The sequence below is a fragment of the Pleurodeles waltl genome, chromosome 8 (assembly GCF_031143425.1).
Source record: "Pleurodeles waltl isolate 20211129_DDA chromosome 8, aPleWal1.hap1.20221129, whole genome shotgun sequence".
In the NCBI taxonomy this organism is placed as follows: domain Eukaryota; kingdom Metazoa; phylum Chordata; class Amphibia; order Caudata; family Salamandridae; genus Pleurodeles; species Pleurodeles waltl.
The window spans coordinates 622,629,762-622,656,208 of record NC_090447.1 but is presented as its reverse complement, the minus strand read 5'-3'; the positions used below and the strand labels follow the sequence as shown (position 1 = coordinate 622,656,208).

The window sequence follows — 26,447 nt, the reverse complement described above, 5'->3', positions numbered from 1 at the left end:
TGGGGGACGCAGCCTATGTATGAATTTATCCTAGATGGGGTACCTCTGCTTAGATATGCTCCTGCACCACACATCCTGGGAGCATCTGTGGTAATTGTTGTAAACTATTGTTGTCCAGACCAGAATCTAGGTATGCTCAAATGAAGTAGTGTTGATATGATTATGCACATTGAAATGTTCAATGCACCCTGAAACAGTATTATCTACTGGAAGTCTGGTTGCCCTGACTATAGGTGTAGTGGTTTTCACTGTTTGTCTGCCTGGTTTAAATGTACTCACATCTATGCCAATGTGACATAAGTCACACACTGCTGTATATTTGTTGAAAAATCATAATAACGATTTTTTTTAAAAAAAGCATATCTTAGTATGGTAAGATTACCCATGCTAAATGGATTTGTGGTGACTCGTAACAGTAACTGTAAAAAAAAACACAAGTGTCCAAGGAGGAGGATAGGCACATCTGAATCTACAGCACCATATGCCACAACAGATGATTACTGGCTAAGTAACATTTTACATTCAAGGCATGTGTGGCTGTAGATACACATGGTTAGCAGACTGTAAAGCAGTCCTCCTCCATAAGCGGTGGCTAACTGGTAGGGGTTACATTTCTTTTAAATAATGGACGTAGAACTGCTTGGCAAACACTGGTTTGTTGACAGGCTAGCACATCTACACAATAATGTTTTGTAAATGTATGCGGAGCAGGCCATGTAGCTGCTTTATATATGTCAGCTATAGGTATAGTCCTTAGGAAGGCCACTGAAGCTCCTTTTTTTGAAAGCTCTAGGAGGGATAGCTAAAGTTCTTTTAACCTTAGAATAGCATGTTTGTATGCATTTGACAATCAAACGTGCAATGCCTGATTTAGAAATGGCATTTTCTTTGTGTGGTTTTGAAAAGGCAACAGTTGTTGTGTTATAGAGTCCATTCTGCAACTGAGTCATGTTGGAGAAAAAATACTGGCAATTCAATAGATTACGGTGTAATTGAGACACCACCTTTGGAAGACATTTAGGATTGGTATGTACTACTACCCTATCTCTATGTAGTTGGAAGAAGGGTTCTTCTAAAGTTAATGCCTAAAGCCCACTGACACGTCTGAGTAAAGTGATAGCAACTAGAAATGAAAGCTTCCAGCATAAAATCTGGAGGAGGCAGGAGTAGAGGTGCTCAAATGGAGGACCAATTATCCTTGTTAATACAATGCTGAGTTCCAAGTGGGAGCTTACGAGGAATGACTCTTAAGACCTTCCAGAAAGGCTTTGATGACAGGAATCTTAAATAGGGATGTGTGTTGTCTGTCTTGTAGATTCATGGTTACTACTGCTAGGTGTAGTTTTATAGATGTAAAAGCTAGGCCAGAGGTATGTAAATGAAATAAGCAACAGACAATGATTTGCACCTTGGCAGCTAAAGGATCAATGTGCTTGGAATGGAAATAGTGAATACATCTTTTCCACTTTGCTGCATAACAGGCACAGGCAGTGGGCCTGCATGCAACTTTAATAATGTCCGTAGAAGGTTGTGGGAGACTCAGATAACCAAACTCTAGGACTTCAGGAGCCAGACTGCAAGATTGAGGGATCTGGGGTCCAAGTGTCGGATTTCTTCATGGTTCTGTGTTAGACAGTTCTGTCTGTTCAGCAGTACTTCATGGGGGACTACTGAGCAAGGAGTGTGGTGAACCATGGTTGTCACGCCCATGTGGGAGCCACCAAGATGAGGAAAAGGGATGTCTGCTGAGGTTTATGAACCACAAACAGAAACGGTGGGAGAGGTGGAAAAGCGTAAACAAACATCCTGACCAACTCAGCCATAGTGCGCGCCCCTGGACTGTGGGAACATGGAGGTGAAGTTTGGGCATTTGTAATTTTCTGCTGTGGAATAGGGTTAATTTCTCCGTGACCCAAACACTGGACGTATGGGAGGAGGACCTGTGGGTAGAGTTCCCACTACTGGACTTGTTGGTGCCTCCTGCTGAAGAGATCTGCAAAGTTGCTGTTTGCTCCCGGGATGTACGCCGTTAGCAGGTGAATGTTGTACCGTAGAGTTTACTGCCAAATGGGCTAGATGAGACAGCTGAGGGGACCTGGCGCCCCTCTGCTTTTGGAGATAATATATGGCAGCCATCTGTCTGTTTGATTAGGACTACCTTGCCAATCAGGTGGGAAAAGAAGGCTTTGAGCGCCAACTGAACAGCTAGCAACTCCAGGTACTGATATGGAGATATCCCTGGCTGAGTGTCCAGAGTCCTTGGACAGTCAGGTCTTGTGAATGTGCTCCCCAACTCACAAGTGAGGTATCTGTTATTATGGTTCTCTGCAGAACTGGGGCTAAGAAAGACTGTCCGTTTAGGACATTGTTGTCTTCCACCACTACAAAGAGTGGAAAGCTTGAAGGCCTACCAACACTAGATCTTCCAATTGACCCTCCGCTTGAGTCCATTGATGCACTAAGCACTCTTGCCACCAACACATTTTGAGTCTGGAAGGAGGTACTATGGCTATGCATGAAGCCATCAAACCGTGGAGACGCATGACTGTTCTCACTGGTACCTGCTGATGAGGTTGGAACTGAGGAATAAGCACCTGGAAGGATTAAATCCAGACGGGTTTGTGGTAAGCTTTCCCACGTTGTGAGATGAAGATTGCTCCCAGGTAGGGTTGTATTTGAATGAGTTGGAGGTAGGATTTGGCGGCATTGATGATAAAGCCTAAATGATGAAGTAGGTTTTTTGTGGCCTGAGTGTGCTGGAAGCAATTTTTGTGAATTGCACTTTTGATGAGCCAATTGTCTAAATAATTAAAGACGTGTATGTTTTGACTGCACAGGAGAGCAGCTACTACTGCAAGACATTTAGTGAAGACCATGGGGATGATTGTCACCCCAAAGAGTAGCACTTTGAATTGGAAGTGCTGCCTATGTAATATGAACATGAGGTATAGGCAATGTGCTGGATAAATAGGAATATGGAAAAAGGCATCCTTCAGGTCAAGTGTGGCCATGAAGTCACTTTGTTGCCGTAACAGAATGACATCTTGAAGAGTAACTATGTGAAAGTGCTCTAAAATAATGCATTCGTTTAGAGGTCTGAGGTCTAAGATGGGTCTTAGGGACCTGTCCTTCTTGGGAGTAAGAAAGTAGAGTGTATAAACTCCTCTACCTTACTGGTGTATTGGCACTGGTTCTATGGCCCCTTTTTTGAGGAGTGCTTCAACTTCTTCCTTGAGCAACTGTTGATGTGACAAGAGTTTGCGTTTGTGAGGTGTGAAAGTGAGCTCCAGACAATAACCATGTTAGCCAATATCCAACACCCACTGATCAGCAGTGATATTATGCCAGAAGGATAAAGAACCTGTGTATTTGATTCCTGACAGGCGTTCTGTGGTTCAGGGTGATGGGTGGCAAGTCAGGGTTTGGTAGTGTTGGCGGAAGGCTTGGTGAAACCGCCCATGCCTCTACCCTTGGAATTTTTGCCCCTTTATGAGCCTCTGTAGTATCCCCTAGGTGAGGTGGTCTGCCCCTAGGGACGCTGGTAGGAGGTGGACCGCTCAGAGGAGGTGGTCTTAGATCCTCCACAATAAGAGGAGTGAAAGGAGCCATGCTGTGATGGTGTCTGGAATGCCCCTATGGCCTTGGCCATCTCATTATCTATCTTCACATTTTTTTCAGGAGGATGTCGGCCTGGGGACTAACAAGATGTTCTCTGTCGAGGGGAAGAGCCAAGAAATGTTGTTGGACCTCAGTTTAAAACCTGATTACTCAAAGGCAGGAATGCCTCCGAAGGAGGACAATAGAATTTATGCCTCTAGCTGTGGTGGGTGTAGCATCTTTTTGCTCTCTATCTAGTGGGTTAGCCTCACCAGATGTTGGAGAGTTAGCCCTCTTATGTGCTGTGGCAACTACCAACGAGTCAGGTGGGAGTTGTCCTCTTATTCGTGTAGGGTGGTTGGGTGACACCTTGTATTTTTTTGTTGACCTGGGTGTGATGACCCATGACCTAACAGGGTTACTGAATATGTCTGGCATGTGGCCCAGCATGCCTTTGAGTATCAGCAGGTACTGTGCCAAGCTTTGGCTGGAAGAGAGTCTCAAAAAAGGAATCATCCTCGAAAGGCTCTTTGTGTAGCTAGACATTGTGAAGCCTGCAGCTCTGCCTAGGACGTGGTAGGTGCTAGTGTTGTCTGGGGAAGAGGGTTTAGCAGATACAGATCAGGGACTGTATCAGCAGGTGGGTCTGTGTCACAGAAATCTCATGGGTCGTTGTGTTGTGGGATGAAAAATTAGTCTCCCTCTCCTCCCCCTGTGTGTAAGAGTGGATGGAACTATCTGGAGAGTATGGTGTGTGTGTTCTATAGGTAAAGGCAGTAGAGACTGTGTGTGATGCACAGAAGGCATTGGTAGTGGAATGATTTCCACCTGGCCTACCTTGTCTGCTTTTTTGTTTTGGTCGGCTTGGTACTTCCAAAGCTTCTTCAAATTATAATTGTCTCTTTGCTGGCTGTGCACCAGGAGGTCTCGTAATCATCCGACCAGTGTCCAGGTGTATCATAGTGTGTTTTTGTCTGGAGTCTATCTCCTCTTGCAGCCACTGAACCAGGTTCCAGAGGCTCTGAACTATGTGCATGTTTGTCGAGGATGTACGATTCCCCCCGCTGACTTTGAAGATTTCAGTGCTGGTACTTTCAGTGCAGAGGGTTTCAGGTACGAAGACACGGAACTGGAGCGGTGTTTCGATGCAGAGGGTCTCTGTTGCGAAGATTGCCTCAACTCTGATGGAGGAAGAGTTGGTTTGGGACCATGCGGCGTGTGCTGGTTTTTGGTGCTGAAGCTGTCAGATGCAGCCAGTCAGTGCCGACCATGGCCTGAAGACAGAGGTGGCCCAACAACAGTCTTTGGCCAGTGTGGGGTAGTTAGGCAACCCTTTGCCATGGTCGGCTGTGGTCTGGGTGGACGAGGCTCAGTACTTACTGTTTGACCTGGTCTGAGATCTTGTATCTCCAGTTCGGAGCCGTACCTGTCGCTGGGGGAGAAGGTGCCTTAATCAGCAGCTGACACCTGGGCGTGTGTCTCCACTTGAGGTTCCTCTGGTCCGAACAGATCCAGTGTATCCTCGATGCTGTGGCGGGACATCTCGAGGAATCAACCTCTACGGTCATGCAGTGTCTTCTTCGACCATAAGGACTTGCAGGTCGCACAGGTATCCTCCCCGTGTTCTGGGGGAGAGACACAATTTACACACCTGGTGGAGATCGGTGCCTGGGTACTTGGCATGACAGCGCGGAAAGAATCTGAAGGGCATCCGTTCCATCACTTGATGAACATGGTGCGGAGGGAGCATTAAATATATATGAAGCTTTGCCCCGACGGGTGTAGGCTAGCACAGGCCGCGGTAGACTGGAGTTGCCGCAACAAAGTCTACATTGACAAACAGACAAGGGAGACTAAGGAAACTGCTATCAAAAACAATACCAATGGAAAACTCTGGAAAGGACTGACCGACAACAGTCTCTAAACGGAGCAGAGAAGCACACGTCCCTACCAGACGGCAGATAATAAACAATCTTACAATGAGGTCTAGGACCATGCGCATTACCAGCAAGAGGAGGAGTCACTTTCCTTTGTGACTCAAAAGATTTTCTTCAAAGAAAAACAACTTGCACACATCCAAGCCCAACACTAGATGGCAGGTTTACACTAAGCATGTGTAGCTAAAGCCAAACGTGCCTCAAAAATATAGTTCCATACAAATCTCCAATTTGTGTATCTTATCCATTTGCATGTTTTTCTGTATTGCCAGATGCCAGGATAGGAATCCTCTATGACAGTGGTCCCCTAAGTGTAACTAGTGAGCAACTTTGCATCATGAAGACTTGGTGACCAGATGATCCCTACAACTATGTTTTTTATCAGTGCTTCATTGGCCACGTATTTTGTTTTAAAATAGGAAGCTGAAGTGGCTATCCTGATTAGAACTTCTCTTTCCATTTACCCCCCCTGACACTTGTTTCCTGAGAAATTGCCTGGAAGAATCACAAAGGTTTCAGAATCTCCAGGTCTGACAAATTAAAGCCAGGTAATCTCTAATGCTGGGTTGCTATTTTTTAAAGGAAGCGGCAAGTTTTCTGCTAAAATACCCACTTAAGTCAAGAGCAGGAGCCACCAGGAGCTTGCTTATGAGCAGAGCATCATGGCAGAGAAAGACAGAGACAGGTCAAAACCTTCCTTTTAAATATTAAAAAGTCACCCCTAAGTAGGCTTTTTTGCCCATATGGCACAGAATTTAAAAGAAGAACACGTTAAATGTTAAACATGTCCTTACAGAGAAAAAGCCCCAAAGGCTATTTACATTGTAGCAAGGAAAACACTGGGTTACATTATTACATTTGATAATGCTAATTTTGGCTATGAAACAGCTAAAAATATGGGTTAAAGTATCTTTTTAATAGTTATTCAAAACCCAATTTAATGATAAACTCATATTTTAATTACTATTAAGAAAAAAGTACTTTAAAAAAGTATATTTTCCTTGCCTAAAGCCCTTGGAGGCCCATTTGCACACACTTCAACTGTTATCGGGCAGCAACAGTCCCCATGACAAGGTGTCAAAACTGTGCCTGGAGCAGGACCAAAACGCTGGGTGATGCTATTGTTTCCTTGGCAGGATGGCCAGTGGACTCTGCCCTGGAATTTGATTAAATTAAAGGGGGCCTACCCTTTCACAGGCAAATGTTAGCTGATACCAGAGTATCCCTTTCCTTTGTTCTCCCAGGCAGGCAGGCACCAATCACAATAGGAGAGAAGCTCCCCCCAGAACTGGTTTAGAGTAACCACAGAAGAAGCTGTGCCTTTTTCCTGACCACAACTCAAGGATGGGTACACAGGCATTCCAGTGGGGAAAAAAGATCTTGCCATCTTGGACTGGTGGAGAGGGGCACTGTGGGTGTGTGAGCTGGAAGGCACACAGGAAGTGCTACAAAAGTGGATAGGACTATCCTTGAGTGTTTTCTCCCTAATCGGTAAGGAGGGGCATTACCCAAATGCTGGTGCTAGGCATGGATGTTGCACTCACTGCACCCTCCTGAGGACAGTACTGGAACTGTAGAAGATCAAAGAAGACTGAAACTGCTCTCTGAGATCTGAGAAGAGCCTAGAAAAATGGACTTGCTTTCCTCTTCGAGTCAGGAGGAAAGATTGGACTCAAATGTCATAAGACTGACCTTCTGTTAACACAACAGAGACGCAACACGTTACAAGAGGCCCGCCCTGCAACCGTCCAGATGGACAGATTCGAATGGAACCTGCTGGTAGCTTGTGCCGGACTGAGTTTTGATCACCAACTGCTGTCCCTGGGGTCCTGGAACCCTTAGATGTGTCAGTGTACTCCTCTCCTATCATCCCTTGAAAGCTGAGACTTTGAAACATTTTGGCTCTTACGATCTCTGGAGGGTCTGGGACCAACCTGCCAAGCAGATCATACTAAGGTGTGTTGCCAATGGGCTGAAGATTCAGGTTGCTCCTTCTCAGAGCTTTTCCACAGCAGTAAATCTGATTCTTGTGGAGAAGGAATCCAGCCTTGCGGAGCCCTGTTCAGCTACAGCCTGCAGCCTTGCCCTGCTGGAAGATTCAGAGTTTTAAAAAAGTGACAAAGTCTAAGCATACAAATCTTCACAGGGAAAGGAGTAAAACATATACGGCTGGTGAAGGATCTTCCTGGGCATGAAATTTTAATTTTTAAAGCTCCAAGCTTTCCTGCTATTAGTCAGCTGTTTCACCTGTACCTTGTTAGACGGCTATCCAACCTCGTGACGCCCTTGTCGGCCATAGCCTGTGCCTTGCTCCACTAAAAAGTTTGACTTTGAGATACAGAGTCTGAAGGTAAAACCTCTGACATGGGTTGAACATGGTTTCTGTATCATAACTGTGCACTTTTATGGGCTGCCTTAACTCGAACCTATGTACCAGTCAAGCACAACCAGATGACCGCGGTTCCCACTTATCGTTATTAGCGCTATTTTGAATCTTAAACTCTAAACATTCATCTTTATGGTTTCCCTTTTTAGATATTGAAGATTTAGTATAATTTTATTTATTAAAATCTACTTTTCTAAAATGGTTTGCGATTTTTGTTTGTTTGTGTTCAGGCTTTATTACTTTCATGATACTGCATAAATATCTTACACATTGCCTATAAGGTCTAAGTTAAGCCTGTCTGCTCTATGCCATAGTTACCAGGTAGGGTTAGGAAATGATAATTGAGAGACTTTAGTCATTTACCCCAATAAGGATTGTGGTTATTGCTTAAGGTGGGTCATCACCACCCCCTTCTCTAATTCCCCAATGTATTACACTCACCAATGTTCCTCACTGCTCAAAAAAGTTTGAGGGTCACCTGCCATACATAATGCACCTCTCACTACACACCATCACTGTTCATCCTGGTATTACAGAACAGGAAGCAAGGGCAGCAGAACATTTTCCGCGTTCTACATATTGTTGCTTTGCAGATTTTCAGTAAGTGGCGCACTTGCTAGGAATGCTGCTAAGGTGTCTTCTCCTCTTTTGTAGAGTATTGCCACAGTGCCTGGCAATCCCATATTAGCTATTGAGCAGACATATTTAATGCCATCAACAAGCACGTTTTTGTCAATGGAGTTTGCTTTATATTTAAATAATCTTTTCTAAGCTTCGACACAAGATAAGCAACAGCACAGCTGAGTAAGAATTGGCTGGCCAGCAAAACAAAGAAAAGTGAATTCATGTAAATGACCAAACTCTACTAACTTACCAACAATGAAGACAGACCAGGTCTACCTCTTCAACTTATGCTCTGTGGAAGGAGGGTGTGTGAGGACATGGACTGACAATACTCTAATCAATAAATACAACAGATACCTTGGAAATTAAACCTTCTTGAGCAGAGGTCATCAGAGAAGATCATTCCCTTAGATAGGTTTTCAGTAAATTACAATTTCCCTTCAAATTTACTGTCTAGCAACACCACCACTTCACAGACCCTCCACAGTTATTACCTTTTTTTTCACCTGGATAGGCAAATCACTTGATTTACTTTTGTGGGCAGGCCGTAAGCTGAGCAAAAGCTTGTCGTTTTTCAGAAGTCATATACTCTTTCAACGTAGTAACTTACAATTGTTTCAACAATTGTTTACCCTGGAAGGCCCTTTCAATGGAAGTGGACAGATCGTTGGGGAAAAAGTGTGAAACAGTCCTAACAATTACTTACTTGTCAAAAGGAAACTTTATATGGGTGTTTTTTTTTTTTTTGCAAAGAAAGCCAGAATCGCTCTACTAATGTAAGCTGAAGCAATGTCCAACCCAACCTACGTTTTCCAAAAGAAAGTCTTGGCTTCAAACGAGCTGCTTTTAGTCTTGAAAGTACCCTATTTAATTCCAATGCCAGAGCAGGGGCGGGGAGTACAGATAGAATTTGAAAGCTCACTTCCCAAGAGCTATTTCACAATAAGGTGGGAGAGCAATGTTTCACTGGCTTCTTTCTTTCTTCAAATTCACACTGCTTCAATGTGCCCTTAAAGGAAGCGTAATGTAGACCTGAGGAGGCTTGATGCACATGGTAAGGTAAAGTTTCATGGGTTGCAATTAACCTGTTAAATGATATTGCTTTGACACCAGGCACAATATCTTCAGCTTTTTGTAGTCTATTGTCTTGATCGATCCACAACCACCGTGGTTGAAAATGGTCATGCACTCATTAGATAAACAATGGTGACTGAACTGACCACATGCACCAGTTTGCCAAATTGAGATAACTGGAATTGCAGGAAGGAGTTCTGCCCTTGTTTCTGGACAAGAGTCAGAGAGGAACATTTAACAGTAGTAGGATGCTGAAGAACATGTGAAGAAGACACTGGTACTATGTCAGTTTGCCCAGATGGGGGCTAGTAAGACGGCCAGGCATCACGGCATGTTATGTTCATCTACCAGAGGGGAAACACTACATATATACCCAGTAACCTAATATGCCATAAGATACTGGTAATGTTGTCTCTGTGTACAAGCATCATTACCCCTTCCAAGATTGGAAAGAAGGCTTGAAGGGCCAAGAATGGCAGTTCTTAATTCTATTATGATCATTCGATTTTGGGAGGACCCAATTTCATCAGGAAACCTATAAGCATGTTTTTGTGTGAGGTGGGATTGATAGTTAAAATGGGGTTTACACTTAATCTTGCAAAGCATCCCTAGCTGATAGAGCTGGATTTAGGAAATTAAGAAAGATCCCATGCTACGGAATCATAGCTCAACAAAAATTATCCCTCTTTGAAGTATTGAATGCATATTTACTTAAACTGCAGAAATTCAGAAACGTAGACCTGGAGTATATGCAGGAATAGCTACAAAGACTAGAGAGGACAAAGTATGGCAATAGCCTTACTAACAAATATATCTCCAGGGATTGAAGCATCTAACATAAGGCACAGATGGGAAGAAAAGAAAAGTCACATACCTATACCATTAGCCCTCAATCAGGAAATTGTTCATTATCGTCATATGCAATGAACGATTCTGTAAGGGGTTCAGGACTATTATGTTCCTATGACTAATAATGAAGATTCCATGTAGGCAACATCCCATAATTAAACATTATCGGATTGTAACAGTAAGAAGAAAGGATATTGGACACCACAGTCTTGTAAAAAAACGCCACAGGCATGGAGTGGAAAATTTAAAGCAGAAAGCAGAAAGTAATGAACCCCACTACAGCAATATAAAGCAGTAAGCACATTCGTATAGAGACAGAGGTGTATAATAGGGTACATTTCACCCAAAGGGACAGGAGTGAAGAGGAAGGTAATCCAGAATACATTTGAACTAGAAAATAAAGCATGGCCTTCCAAATTAAAGGAAATGTAACCCTGTAAACATCTGCTCGTGGTGCACAATACTATAAATTAGCATGCTCTGCACACCCTTCCCAACTAGAGCTGTGTGCAGACATTTGCAAATTGTTTTAATTTAAAAATGTATTCTAATTACAAGACATTTTGTAACTCCACCCTTAGTCCCCATTTCAACAGGACAAATACTCCACTTTACACTGTTTTTTGTCCCAAAGGTGTGTACTGTAAGTGGAGTGTAATGCTGAAGACAGAGTAGTCAGAACTGTCCATTGTGTAAAAAAAAAAAAAATAGAAAGCATGTGTGGTCAGTGGGGGCTTCAGGGGATGTGGGTGGGAGCATGGGAATCTACAGCGCCACATACTATAAATCAGGTGTCTCTATCTAGTAGCTTGTGCGCTATCAGCAGCTCTCCAGACCTGTGAGTAGCTCTTCTGCATGAAGCCCAGCCAACTAATATAGAAGTGTTTGCTTAGTTGAATTATGATAAGCATACCAAAATGAAAAAGTATTAATTTGAAACAGCAAAGGGTATATTTTCAGAACTCATAAGCTGATGTTTCGAGAAAATGGTTGAATTTTCAAAATGCATTTAAAGATATTATATGAGCTGGAGAGGTTTATTATTCACATTTTGACCTCGCTGCCAGGGGGATTAGAGCAATGACTGTTCAGCATTACCCATGCAGCGGTAATCCAAAACAAAATGCTTTTTTGGGTTAGTTTCGAGGACAACCATCTCTCCCTGAACCTGGATAAAATGTGTTTCTATAGTCAAGGCCTGGAACTCACTTATCCATCTTCGGGAACCAACGGCCATTGAAAAGGCCAACCTCTTCAATACGAACTGCATGTCACAGGACTGTAGTGGTTTTAATGTGGATCCTTAAGCCTATTGAGGATTACATTAAAGTTCCAAACAGGCACTGGAGGTGTCCTTGTTGGATGAAGGACTTAATGCAGGGATTTTAAAGTGACAAATGTCCCCTATTTCAAATCTAATTGATAGATGCAGATCTATCCGTAAATTTTGCTTTCTGCAAATGTAACTGTCTTAGCACACAGGCTTTTAGAGGGCCAATACACTTGCCAATGCAATAAGCTTGCCAATGCAGTAGTGGACAAAATTTTACCTCTTGGTGTAGGAAGCTGGCTCTTTATATGATGTACCACCATGCAGAGTCCAGGGATTCCCTTACCAGTGGACAGGGGCTCGCTCTCGCTCTCGCAATCCCAAGGTGCTCTTTTAGGTGGTAGTGTGGTCGAGCAGCACTAGGCTCATCAGAGAGAACTGTTAGACATTTGCAAATACACACACATTCAATAAATTAAACACACAACTCAATAAGGTGATGACACCAATTTACAAAAATAGCAAGTATCTTTATATATGCTTTGGCACCAGGATCAGTTCGATCTGGTAAGTACGTTTTGCAAGAAAAATCTTTCCAGTTTAGAAAAGTCGACACTTAGTGCAATTCATGAAAGCTGCAATGTTATCCTATGGAGGAAAAACAAATGCGGCAAACAGGTACAGTACAGAGACTTACGGGACCAATCTCCTGGACTTAAGGTAAGTATTGGTCAAGGCCTCACCAACAGGTCACACCAGGTGGCACCGGGACAGCGGGGGGCAAAGTTGTAGTACGGCGTCAGGTGCCCAATGTTCGTTAATGGGGATCGGTCCGGTTAAAAAGAGGCTGCAGGTTAGGACTGGTGATCCAGTCAGGGTGAACCACCAAGTTGGCTCAGTTCTTGCGATTTCAGAGACGTAGGGCCACCAGTGGTCCTCTTCTCCTTGGTCCGGGGTGTCCAAGTGCAGAGAGTTCTTGGACCATCAAGTTTCCGTCACTGGTGGTGGTCATGGTGGAATGGGCCCACATAAACAAGGCTGGCTGAACTAACAAGTGGGCTCAAGTCACACAAGCCTGGGGACACAGGGACACCAATGGTCATCTTCTCCTCGGTCCGGGGCATCCAGGTGCAGAGGAAGAGTGGGCCGTCGGGTTGCCATCACAGGAGGCGGTCGCGGTTATGAGGGGCCTGCACAAAGAGGCTGCAGGCATTGGTGTGAAGGTCACGGTGGAGACACCCACAATGAGCTTTGTCTCTGGAGAGGCTGGAGACCACAATGGCACAGTTGGCACACTTCCACTCAGGTTAGGGGCCACAGGTGAAGTGGTGCTGTCTGGAGTCCTCTTCAGTGTTTCTTGAGTGCTTGCAAATGTGCAGGGAAGCAGCTCCACTGCCCCACGGGAGTTCCTTCTTCTGGGGTGAAGGCTGGTGTCTTTCTGTGTTCTTGGAAGTTTATGCAGCTGGAAGATGAGAAAGCTTTCTCGCAACTGTCGAAGCGAACAGGCAGGCTGGCAGGGTTGGTGCCAAATCAGTCACTGATCTTCAGTTCTTGCCTTTTGCATCTCTAGAGTGTCCTTCCTCAGGTCAGCTTGATCTGATTTCTTGGTGCCAGGGACCCCCATAAATACTGAATTTAGGGGCATTTTGGGGCGTGCAGGGTAGCAACCAATTGGCTACTTACCCCTGGGGTCACTACACCCCCTTTATGACCACTTCCTGTGGGAAGTGGGCATAGCCCTGTCCCAGATTTCCTAATTCTGCCAACACCAAGATGGCAGATTTATAAATGTGGTGTCCACATCAGGCAGCTCATCTTAGGGGTGGGACTGACCTGAGGGGTGGACACACCCCTCTGACTACTAAATTTCTCACCTGTCCAGGTGTCAAATGGGCCCTGGGAAGGGGGTCATCATCTCTCCTTTGAATGAAGCCAGATCTGCATTTTAAGGGCGGTGGGCTTCTTTGAGAACCACTGCCTCGGAAAACAATTTGCAGGGCATCCTGTTGTGAGGGGTTTGCTAACAATCCTGCCAGAGCAGGTTTTTGTTCTTGTCTGTCCGAGAGCAAGGGCCCTCACCCTTGGGAGTCAAAAACATGTCTGGTGGTGGCAGACTAGTAAGAACTAGTCAGCTAGCACACAGGTAAATGGTATGTTTTTAGGATGCACCTGTAAGGTGCCCTCTGGATGCATGTATTAATAAAGCCATCACTGGCATTTGTGAGAGTTTGTTAATACAATATGTTTGATACCAAACATCCTCTCTGCAGTGAAGCCATCATGTAGCTGTGGGACTCATATTGACCAGTGTCCAGCACATGTACCTAAATGGCTTCCCTGTTAACTCATTATGTCTAAGAATCAACAAAGACATAGGAGGAGCTCATGCAGATTTGCCCTTCCATGTAATATAGTACACCTTGCCTAGGGGTTGAGAGGCCTGCTATAGGGGTGACTTACTTATGTAACATAATGCACCCTGCCTTAGGGTTGTAAGTCCTGCAGTGGGGGTGACTTACATATATTGTATGCAGTGTTTGGGGACATGGGGCACAGGCTGTGTGCCATGTCGTGTTTTTACTTTTAGCTGCACCAAGACACGCAGCCTGCAATGGCAGTCTGCATGTGCTAGGTGAGGGGTCCCACCACAATACAAGCTGCAGCCGTGGTAACCCCCTTTGGTACCCATGCTCTTGCTTCCAGGGGTACCACTTACTAGGAACTTACAAGGGTGCCAAAGGTATTGCCAATTGGGTAACAATTGCACAGTTTTAGGGAAAGAGATCTGGTGCTGGGGACCTGGTTAGCAGAAGCCCAGTGCACCTTCGGTCAAAATTTAGCATTTACCAGGCGAAAGGTGGGGGTGTTCACACAACAAGAAGCACTTGGGTCTAAACTGGTTACTGATTCAAAAGCAGAGCTAACTCCAGTGCAATACCTTTTTTTAAAAATGAATTCCCTCACCCACGTTAGGTGGCATGCTTCATCAATGGGAATTTCCTCATACTGTGATACCCTGTCACGGTACGGGCTACAACCCCCTCACTGAGAGGGAGGAGGTGGTGGGGGTGACCACGTCAAAAAAGGGAGACTTTCCTACACTTGGTAGCATAGCAGGAACCCTTAGTGGGTTTCAGTGCCTCACACAGGATTTACACAAACTCTTCCATATGTTTGAGGTAATTGAACTCCAAGGCTTCAGGTTAAAGATCGCTAGTTTAAATTGATGGAGGTCTGGGTGCCTGAACTGACCCGAAGGATGAGATAGAAGATCTGGCCTCAGTGGACATTTCCCATGCAAGAGCACTGGCATCTCCAAAAAGAATGGAGACCAATGTTTATGTACCCCAAGTTGGTGCCACCCGAATGAGGGCCAGTAACACTTGCTTCATTTTCCTGACCACATACAGGATCAAGAGAAATAGAGGAAAAGTGAGGTCAAAAATCCCTTACCAGTTCATCCATAATGCCTTGCCCATGGACTGTGAGAGTGGGTACCTGAAGGTAAAGATTTGGCATGTTGCACTTTATGAGGTGACGAACAGATCTCTGGTGAGAATGCCCTATTTGTTTAAGTACTGTTGGAGGACATGGGGATTCATTTACCACTCACAGACTTGCACCTGCTAAGTAGGTCCACAAAGTCATTTTCCATGCCTAGGAGATGATGCACTGGAAGCAGAACATAATTGAGAATGACCCAGTGCCATATCTATTGATCCATCATAGACAGATGGGAAGAGTATGTTCCTCCATGTTTCTGGATGTAGTACCTGAATGTCATGTTGACCTGCATTATGAGGACTGTTTTGCTTTGAAGGAGCATGTTAAAAGCTCTGAGTGCCAGGCAGAGTCAAGGTAGCTGATGAGGCAACCCTATTGTTTTGGTATCCATGTAGCCTGTATAGTCATGTGGCCGAGATGTGCTCCCCAACAGATGTGTGAAGCATCCCTTGTCATCGTCACTTGCAGAATCGGGTCAAGAAAAGGCCTGCCCAGCAGCAAGGTGCTGCTGTTCACCATGGGCGAGTGCATTGTGTTTTGACCTTTACTAGATCCTCACCCAAGGACCCTTTACCTGTGAATACTACCTCATTAGGCACTCTTGCTAAGGACGGATGTGCAGTCTGGAGCCTCCCAAAGACCCTTTGTCTGTGACTACTGCCTCAGTAGGCACTATTGCAAAGGACAGAGGTGCAGTATATGGAGCAGTATTATTGTGATACATGAAGCCATCATCCTCTACGTCACCCTCTGTCCAGTTGAAAGACGTCCTATCTGAAAAAGTGTCAGCAGCTTTTGTAATGCCACTACTCTCTCTTGTTTATTGTAGGATTTTCACATAACATCATTTAAGATCGACCTCAAAAAGGGATGAATCTATTGGGGCAGATGGTGGTGAACGCTGGCACTGATGTCTGAGTATGTGCTAGGTATTGATATCTACTGCTGGTCTTGGTCAGCCAGTCGTCTAGATATGAAAAGACATGAATGGTGTTTCTGAGCAAAAGCGCTACTACTAGACACTATGTAAACACCTGTGAAGTCACAGTTATCAGCAATACAGTACTCTGAATTGGTAGAGTTGTCCTTTCACCAAAAGGCAGAACATATGGGGGTGTGGACGTAGGCATCCATGAGATTGAGCGTCAACATGAAGTCCTCTATTCATATGAGCAGGATAACATCCTGCACGGTGGTCATGTGGAAGTGCTCTGAAAGGAAGTAGTGATGTAAAAGCCTGATGTTCAGGATTGGCCATTAAGGGATCATCTTTTGTGGGAATAGAAAAGTACAGGGAATAAATTCCTTCGACATTCTGATGTGGGGGCATGGGTCAGTGGCACCTTTGGCTAGCAGCCCCAGAACATGGCGTCAAGATGGAGTGTTTAATAACATGCTGTTGACCTCAAGGACCTTTCCTGCTGTTCAATTGAGAGCTCCCACTTGCCAACAATTATCTCCTGTCACTGGAGAAGGACAAATCCTCTGTCTATCCTGGAAGCTATTCTGCTGTTACGAGCCTAGGTTCTGGGCGCATAGGTGTTTTTGCACCTCTTCTTGCCTGATGATTAACAGATGTTGCTGAACCTCTAACTAGAATCCAGAATTTGATAGCAAAGCATGTGGCTAACAAGAGAGTGCTCCTATTGATCTCCCCTGAGGCAGTGTTGGCAGCATCCAATGCACACCTAATATTAACACTGGAAATTACTTTTCCTTCAACTATCTATTCTTGCCTCTTTTCCAATGGGCTGCAGGGAGGTGCTGGTTCAGCTCCTTCATTTCTTCCCAATAGAAGCAGTCATTTCAGAAGATTCAGCCAAAAGAGTTTGCCGTTCTCCACAGGGAGACAGCCCACATCGCCACATCCAACCCTGGAGAATCTATCATTTGGCTCTCTTTCTCTAAAGGAGCAGCATTTCCAGTCGCCTGGACTGAGGCTTGTTTTCTCGCTGTGTGGACCACTAGTGAGTCAGGAGGTACCTGGTCCCTAATTTATGCAAGGTTGTCTGGGAATATCTTGAATGTCTATCTATGCAGGTAGTCACAGGTATGGGGCAGTCTTGAGCTTATCAAACAAAAGAGGGGGACTCTGAGCCATCAAGGTCCAGTATTTGTGCACACTAACATAAGTCAATGAAAAAAGGGGGTATGCAGTTCCTAAAATAACAAGGGCAGAAACACCTTATGTCACTCCCTGATATAAAACAGGTCAAAAGGATATGGTAAAATTAGGAGCAAGAGCCCTCACCCACCGAGATGGGTGGCATGCTTCATCACTGGGCAGCTGGCTCCTTGAACCTTCCTATCCTTTGCTTTGCTTACAAGCGGACCAATAATATTTGTGACATGCAGTCCACATGAGACCTAAAGACATACCACAAAGTGGACAGCGTAACCTCTGAGACTTGCCACCCATCACTGATCACTATCCCTGTCATATTTGTGGCCTTTGTTACCTCACAAAACTCACAAAAGAAATAGTTCTAAACACGAAACAGACTTGTACTCTAAAAAACCATACCAATTACAACACCAAGAATTGTATACACATGATTACCTGCCATTGCGGGCTCAGGTACCTAGGAATGACCACCAGACAAGTAAAAATCCAGTTCAGAAGGCTGCACAATGATATTCCTCGGAATGAATTGGAACAACATTATTTCACCTGCTACATGTTCATATGATGTCACCTCCCTGGATCCCATGAAGATGTCATTCATTTAAGATTATGAAACCCTTAGTCATACTACCCTACATGACGACTTCTTCAAGACTCATTTTTTAATGTAATTACCTGTAACACTACTGGTTTTATTGTATGATCATTAGATTACAACCCAAAAAAAAATAATTATGATGCTACTACACTTTGTTGCAATTTGTCTAAACGAATTGCATTCCCTGAACGAAGACCACCACTGACAGACCGCCCTTCCATGGCCCAATCTTGTGCCAATACTACTATTTCAGTTTGCCTTTATTTTTTTGGCTACCTCTTAGTGACCTTTATAAGAAAGAACCCACTAGTTGGAACACGCATTATTGAGTCTTGTTTGTCTCATTACCTACCTTTAACTCCTTTTATCTGGTAGTCTCTAATCCTTTCATGTATACTTTTTGTGGCACCTTACACGGATGGAGGCTGATGATTATTTCTTTATTATAATCTTTTGACATTTGTTTTCATGCCATTTCTCAAGAGTATTCACAACACGGCACCCACTTTTTCACGTGTATCAAACTAGGCGGGGTACGACTGCTGCATCTAGACATTGATGCAACTCTTCTTGCTCTGCCCTACTACGGGGTGATTATTTAGAGAAAATGAGGCATACCCCGTAACCCTAGAACCTGGGTAGCTAAATAAGTAATTATGGTCCTACAGTGGGGAAGTAAAATGGTTGTCTTCCTGGTAAACAATTTTTAAACACTCTTCAAACGTGCAAATTTTGTCAAGAATTCATATTTTATTATATCTTTACTAAAAAACACAGTAATTCTTGATTTTGAATTCAATCCTTATGGTGCGCTCCTATAGTGATGACGCAGTGAAAGTGAATGTAGTGAAAAACGTTTGTGCAATTTTGGAATTAACCGTCCCTGGATGGTTGTCTTTTCACAAAACGTAGGGGAACTGTTTTTCTTAAATTAAAAAAGTATGGGCATACCATGCCCCTCAGAGACACCCACTTCGATCACTGGGTGTACATATTTCTCAGTCGCTAAATGGGTGTATTGACAAATATAACTGCAGTTTTTCTATAAGTAAAGTGTCCAACGAAGGGTGGCTGTGTATGACATAGTCATGTTAAATGTTATAACCTTTCTACAACGAGATATTAGCAACTATAAAGGGCATAAAATACTTAGTTGATGTATTTGCACAGCTGTGTATATTATTATGGCTGCCACTTTAAACATTTATTAAGTTTACAAATCCATCAGAATCACACCAACACTGCTGCAATTTAATAAAGAGTTTAAAGCCCACCTCTTTAAAGAACACTACATCACAATTCAGTAACAGTACCTTTTTGCTCACAGATACCTCTATTTTCATTCATTGACTGTATCTGCTTTTGACCTTCTACAGTGCACCTCTGTCTTTTGGCTAGGTGTGCACTATTCAAATACATACAGACAAAAAAGATACAACAATGCCAATGTCTTATAGTAGTAGTACTAATGATGTAATTACGATTACTATAACTGACAATTATTCAATTTTTAAACCCATCCTCTTCTCCCTTTCACAGGCTGAAATAGAAAGATTCTGAATTGATCAAACCTTGTTGTGTTTGCTGTAACTGAAGTTTTAAATCCTCCATTTGTGCATTTATCCTTTTGTTTGAGTCTTCTACAGTTAAAAGCTCACTTTTCAACTCTGCACAGAGTGCCACCTGCATGAAATTGAAAAGAGAAGACACACTTATTATCATCTCTCTAATTTGGAAATTGCCCTGTATAATGTAAGACCATTTCCTTGTATGTGAATATTTTATAAGCTTTGTCTGATTAGAAAAAAATTCTTTGACTTACTGATAGGACAATATAGTGCGTGAAATCTGGTTGCGATAGGCTTTCTAAACCCCTGATCTCATGGTGGGAGCTGCAATCTGTAATAGGAAAGGCAGTAATGCACAGTGCAGAGTTCTAATTTACCTTTTTATAGTTATGGACCAACATGTTCCTCTATTTTTCCCCTTCAGCAAAGCCTCAGACAACATTAGGAATAATTTGTGACACTACACCACTGGCATGCTTGCTATGCACAGCAGTGACAGGGCAGTACATGATACATATCTAAAGAGTTGTAAAGCAACTCTCAGTCAAATCAGTTTAAACATGTTATTTGATTTAGTAAAAGATTAATAAAGTGAGGTAGAATAAGACAAAACTACAGAAAGATTAGCTACGTGAAATCCTGATTGTCCATCATAAGTAGATTAACTAAATAAATCAACCTACCTTCAGCTATGTGAAGTATTCGTCATGATCCGAGACGTGCTAGGAGCAATTTTCCTGTGAGCAGGTCTCCAAGCAGGACCTAAAAGCAGTAAGATCTGCTTGCTGGAGAGTGATCAACATTGAAAATACACACCCAGGGAAAGGTGAGTGTTTCTCCTTTCCCTTTGTGTCTCTCACAAGTTGGAATACCCCGCTGAACCACATGGGAATTTATTTTTGTCTAAGTAAGAAGCACAGAGTAACTGTTACTCTCTGGCTAACAATTACTTTCCCTAAGGGGGCATGTATTTGTTTTTGGTTTCTGCCCCTTCCATAAGCAGATCGGTCATCTTTAGGCTGATCTGTCGCCATGAATCAGAGACCCCACTAGGCATTTCTTTGAAGTGGCCTACTGGCTGAGGATCCGTCCCCGCAAAGCAGACTATATTTGTTTTCCACACCCCGTGGGCAAGCTGGACATTTCTTGAAGCTGATCTGCCCCGGGGGAAGAAGAAACCCCAATAGAACAACGGCGATATTTTATTTGAAGGGGGAGCAGCCTTTTCCTGGGTGGCCTCTGAACCCAAGCCCACTACTGCAGCTACATCCTTTGCCAAATCAGGTTATATTTTTACATGAAATGTTGATGTTCTGTAACCTTTTGAGTAACGGGCACTAGATAAAAGTATGGGAATGCTATGGTAGGATTGTGTGGATCTCCACAACTTTGAGCTTTCTGCCACAGCAATGTGAGGAAAATGTTTGGGGGTTGCAGAGCATTATAGGTAAAACAATGTAGAGTAATTCAAGCAAGTCAGATCACCATGGGCTCCCCGTGGTGTCTAGTTTTCAGAAATGTCTGGGTTTGTAGGTTTTCCTTTGTGGCAGCTGTGATAGGGCCCAAAATTGTAAAAACAAGTGTGGATTTGGCTGAGAGACGTGATGTCTCTCTGTTGCAGCAGTAGTAGAACATTTGCTACTACTAACTGGGTTTCTCCAGACTATTTCCAAATATAAGGCAGTGGAAACAAATTTTGCAACATGTCTTCTGAATCACATTAGCATGGACAACCCCAAATTCAGAAGTATACAAAAAACCATTACTCCTAAACTCAGTATCATGTGCACTCTTCAGAAATGCATAGGTATCCTTCATACCTATTTTTCATTTCTTAGATTTTACTATATGAATTGCTACATGGTAGGTACATGTTGAAAAATGATTGCATATATATATGTATATATAATAAAAAAATCATGTATAAAGTGCACGACCACTAAGCGAGTGTCCCAGCGCTAAGCAGAAAAAATGATCCATCAAAAGCAAATACACCTACTAATATGCTGAGAGAAATAGCCAAGTTTTCAAATTTCACTTAAAGCAGAGTTTATCTTTCATAGACCATTTGTGTAAACAGAGCGCATTACAAGCAGCGTCAGCGAGATATGGAAAGGAAGTGCTTCCCCGTCTTTTCCTTTAAAATCCAGGCACAACTGCTAAAACGGCATCAGAGGAATGAAGAGTTCTCGTCAGATGGTATGGAGTCAGCACATTGTAAGATATACTGGGCCAGACTAGTAGCAGGCTCTATGGGCCAGAAATAGACCTTTAAGCCATATCCTCTCATTAAACGGTAACCAGTGCAGCTCCTTAAGATGATGTATATGAGCCCCTCAGGGGACCTTCAGTAGAAGCCGAGCTGTGGCATTCTGGCCCAACTTAAGTATCTTCAGCTGGTAAGTCAGAAGGCCCCAGGAAGGAGCACAGGTGTAATCTAGCTGATAAGTAATGAGAGCATAAAGGCAGTAGGTACAAACATTTCTTCACTGGTTTTATAAGTCCGAAGCACAAGCACGCCAACCCTGCCACGTGGGGATGAATTACATCAAGATTATCAAATTTCACCCCCAGATTGTGCACTGTGGAGGCCGGAGCAGGAGGAGCTGGGACATGACTGGGTTAGCATTCTAATCCCATGATAGGGGGGAGAGGGAGATCCAAATGGGAGGATTTCAGTTTTAGTGGCATTACACTGAAGGTTGCTGAGCAGCATGGAAAACAGCATTGGAAAACAGCATTAGGCATGTTCCTGTGCAGAGTAAGAAAAAGGTGCATATTATCTGCATAGGACACAATCTGTACACCAAATGGCTCCCAAATGTTGCAAGGGGGTTATGTAAATATTACACATGTTGGGCTGAGGGTGGAGCCCTGTGGGACACTCAGGCCCTCATTACGGTAAAGACCGCTGCATTACAAGTTGTGCGGTTTGGCATCAACGTGGCCATCAGTGAGCTCCTCTGGGCCTGGGGCCGGCGGCAGGCCTCAGGCCACCGACCTCATTAAGAGGCAGCAAACTGGCAGGATTTTTGTGGCAGTCACCCCGCCACAAAAACCCTGGAGGAAACGCACCTGGCGACAGGAATCCCCAATCCTGTCGCCGGCCCTCCCCCACCACTCCACATGTCCACACACCTCAATGTACCCCCGTACCCGTCCACACACTTGCAAACTACCCTCCACCCAACCGCACATATCTATATGAACACCGCCACCCACTCTCACACTGACATACACACACCCCCACTCGCACTCACACTTACGTACCCCCCTCTGCAACCATTCATATCCCCTCCACAATCATGCACACCCCCACCGCCTCCAGGCATGCATACATTCACACACTCCCCCCTTTGTATATGGACAATTGCTCACACCTCCCCTCATCCGCACACTTGTACACACACCCCTCAACCGCACACTTGCACACAGACCCTCCCACTCACTCGCAGACTTGCACACATGCACCCCCACTCACATGCATCCCAATACACACACCTACTCACCAGTGGTGGCTCCGCCACTTGGGCGGAGAAGTGTCTTCTCCCCTTGCCCCCCCGCCCACAACAGCAGAAGTTGCAAACTTTTCACAAGGAAGGGACAACAAACTATGTTTATTGTCCCATCCTTGTAAAAGGGGCGGGCCATGGGGTGACGAGCAGTGAGGGAAGTGCACTGTGCACTCCCCTCACTGTACATGTATGTTTGGCCGGCCGTCTCCGGCCAGCCAGACATACATGCGCAGTAGGCTCTCGCCAGCCCTGCAACAGTGTTGCTCCTAGTCTGCCCGGGAGCGCCCAGCTAGGGTGCTTTCAGCCAATCCTGACACTGCTCTGTGTAGTGTCAGGACTGGCCGCACGGCAGGCTAGGAGCCTGTGCCTGCCTGCAGCCTGAGGAGACGAAGGAGAGGAGCGGGGCGGAGGTAAGTTTATTTTGTACTGCTTTATTTTTTTAATTTAAATTTCATTATCCCCTGCCACCCCCCGCCCGCTGCCCCCCTGTAACACTGGTGAATCGTGACTTCTACCCCCTCACACCCTGACACCCCCCTCTCTGCACATAAATGCAGGAACACACCCCTAACCGCACGCATACATCCATACACCCCCACTTGTTCGCTCACAAACACGCACTCAGACACCCCATCCGCACACATAGATGCACTCAGACAAATACCCCCCATCTGCCTACAAACACACATACGCTCACACCCCGACACCCCCCCTCTCCTCCGCATATATGTAGACACACACAGCCGCCACGCACACATACATACACAAAAACCCATTCAGACACACATACACACACACATGCACCCAACACCAGCACCCACCCTCTTTCGGGTGATCAACTTACCTTTTCCGGCGAGGTGGTCGTCCGGGGGTAATGGGTCCTGGGGTTTCCCAACACCAGCACCACACTGCCGACAGGACTCCACCACACTGTATTAGGTATCGTAATGCCGTGGGCGGTGTCTTGTTGCCGTGGCGTCAGCCAGGCCGACGGAATCGGATTTCCACCCGTAAACAGGCAGAAATCCTTTCAGGTCTCCTAATAAGGCATCAGAAAACCGCCAGCACTGGTGGTCTGTTTACTGCAGCGGCTTCGGTGGTCTTTTGTAATGAGGGCCTCAGTCTCCAAGGATTGAGATCAGAAGCAAACGGAGCCCTCCAGACCTATTGTTTATGGCGAGTCAGAAAGGAACGAAACCAGGCCAGTGTTGATCCACTCACCACAATGTCTTCGAAACGGTGCAGGAGAATGTAATAAGACACCATATGAAAAAGCTGCCGAAAGATCGAGAAGGATCAATATATATATATATTTATATATGGAAAATGTCACTTACCCAGTGTACATCTGTTCGTGGCATGAGACGCTGCAGATTCACATGCTTTGCACATCCCGCCATCTAGTGTTGGGCTCGGAGTGTTACAAGTTGTTTTTCTTCAAAGAAGTCTTTTCGAGTCACGAGATCGAGGGACTCCTCCCCTTTCAGCTCCATTGCGCATGGGCGTCGACTCCATCTTAGATTGTTTTCCCCGCAGAGGGTGAGGTAGGAGTTGTGTATTATAGTAATAGTGCCCATGCAATGGAGTAAATATGTATGTACATAATGTAGCTTAAAGTGATATATTTAAAAATTTTACAAATGTTCATAATCAACTTCGAAACGGCTACAGGCTCCCGGGGAGGTAGGTGGGCGCATGTGAATCTGCAGCGTCTCATGCCACGAACAGATGTACACTGGGTAAGTGACATTTTCCGTTCGATGGCATGTGTAGCTGCAGATACACATGCTTTGCATAGACTAGTAAGCAGTTATCTCCCCAAAAGCGGTGGTTCAGCCTGTAGGAGTTGAAGTTGTTTGAAACAAAGCTTGTAGTACTGCTTGTCCTACTGTGGCTTGTTGTGCTGTTAACACATCCACGCAATAGTGCTTGGTAAACGTATGAGGCGTAGACCATGTGGCTGCCTTACATATCTCAGTCATTGGAATGTTTCCTAGAAAGGCCATAGTAGCACCTTTCTTTCTAGTTGAGTGTGCCCTTGGTGTAATAGGCAGTGGTCTCTTTGCTTTGAGATAACAGGTTTGAATGCATTTAACTATCCATCTAGCAATGCCTTGTTTGGAAATTGGATTTCCTGAATGAGGTTTTTGGAAAGCAACAAATAATTGTTTTGTTTTCCGAATTTGTTTGGTTCTGTCAATGAAGTACATTAACGCTCTTTGGATGTCTAATGTATGTAGTGCTCTCTCAGCTACAGAATCTGGTTGTGGGAAGAACACTGGTAGTTCTACTGTTTGATTCAAGTGGAACAGTGATATGACTTTTGGTAAAAATGTTGGATTTATCCGTAAAACTACTTTATTGTTGTTTATTTGAATAAATGGTTCTTGTATGGTAAATGCTTGGATTTCACTTACTCTTCTTAGAGATGTGATGGCAATTAGAAATGCAACTTTCCATGTTAAATATTGCATTTCACATGAGTGCATGGGCTCAATAGGTGGCCCCATGAGTCGTGTTAAGACAATGTTGAGGTTCCATGAATGAACTGGTGGTGTTCTTGGTGGTATAATTCTTTTTAGGCCTTCCATAAAGGCTTTTATGACTGGTATCCTAAATAGTGAAGTTGAGTGGGTAATTTGCAGGTAAGCTGAAATTGCGGTAAGATGTATCTTAATGGATGAAAAAGCTAGTTTTGACTTTTGCAAATGTAGCAAGTAGCTTACGATGTCTTTAGGAGATGCGTGTAAGGGTTGAATTTGATTATTATGGCAATAACAAACAAACCTTTTCCACTTATTTGCATAGCAATGTCTAGTGGTTGGTTTTCTAGCTTGTTTTATGACTTCCATACATTCCTGTGTAAGGTCTAAGTGTCTGAATTCTAAGACTTCAGGAGCCAAATTGCTAGATTCAGCGATGCTGGAGTGGGGTGTCTGACCTGTTGATTGTGTTGAGTTAACAGATCTGGTCTGTTTGGTAGTTTGATAAGAGGCACTACTGAGAGGTCTAGTAGTGTTGTGTACCAAGGTTGTCTTGCCCAAGTTGGTGCTATGAGTATGAGTTTGTTTTGACTCAACTTGTTTACTAGATATGGAAGGAGTGGGAGAGGGGGGAAAAGCGTATGCAAATATCCCTGACCAACTCATCCATAACGCATTGGCCAGAGACTGATCTTGTGGGTACCCGGATGCGAAGTTTTGGCATTTTGCGTTTTCTTTTGTTGCAAAAGGGTCTATTTGTGGTGTTCCCCAATTTTGGAAGTAAGTCTGTAGTACTTGGGGGTGAATCTCCCATTCGTGGATCTGTTGGTGATCCCAAGAGAGATTGTCCGCTAACTGATTCTGAATCCCTGGAATGAACTGTGCTATTAGGCGAATGTGGTTGTGTATCGCCCAAT

General features: G+C 44.3%; 1 protein-coding gene across 3 annotated transcripts in view; it reads right to left on the bottom strand.

The window, feature by feature from the left end:
* The window catches only part of OFD1 (OFD1 centriole and centriolar satellite protein), a 486,789-nt gene that overhangs the window by 262,803 nt on the left and 197,539 nt on the right, over window positions 1-26,447 (bottom strand). For all 3 annotated transcript variants that reach the window (XM_069204717.1, XM_069204715.1, XM_069204716.1), the window contains exon 15: window positions 19,536-19,647. In XM_069204717.1, the coding sequence (XP_069060818.1) occupies window positions 19,536-19,647 (112 nt within the window). The remainder of the gene's footprint in view (window positions 1-19,535; window positions 19,648-26,447) is intronic.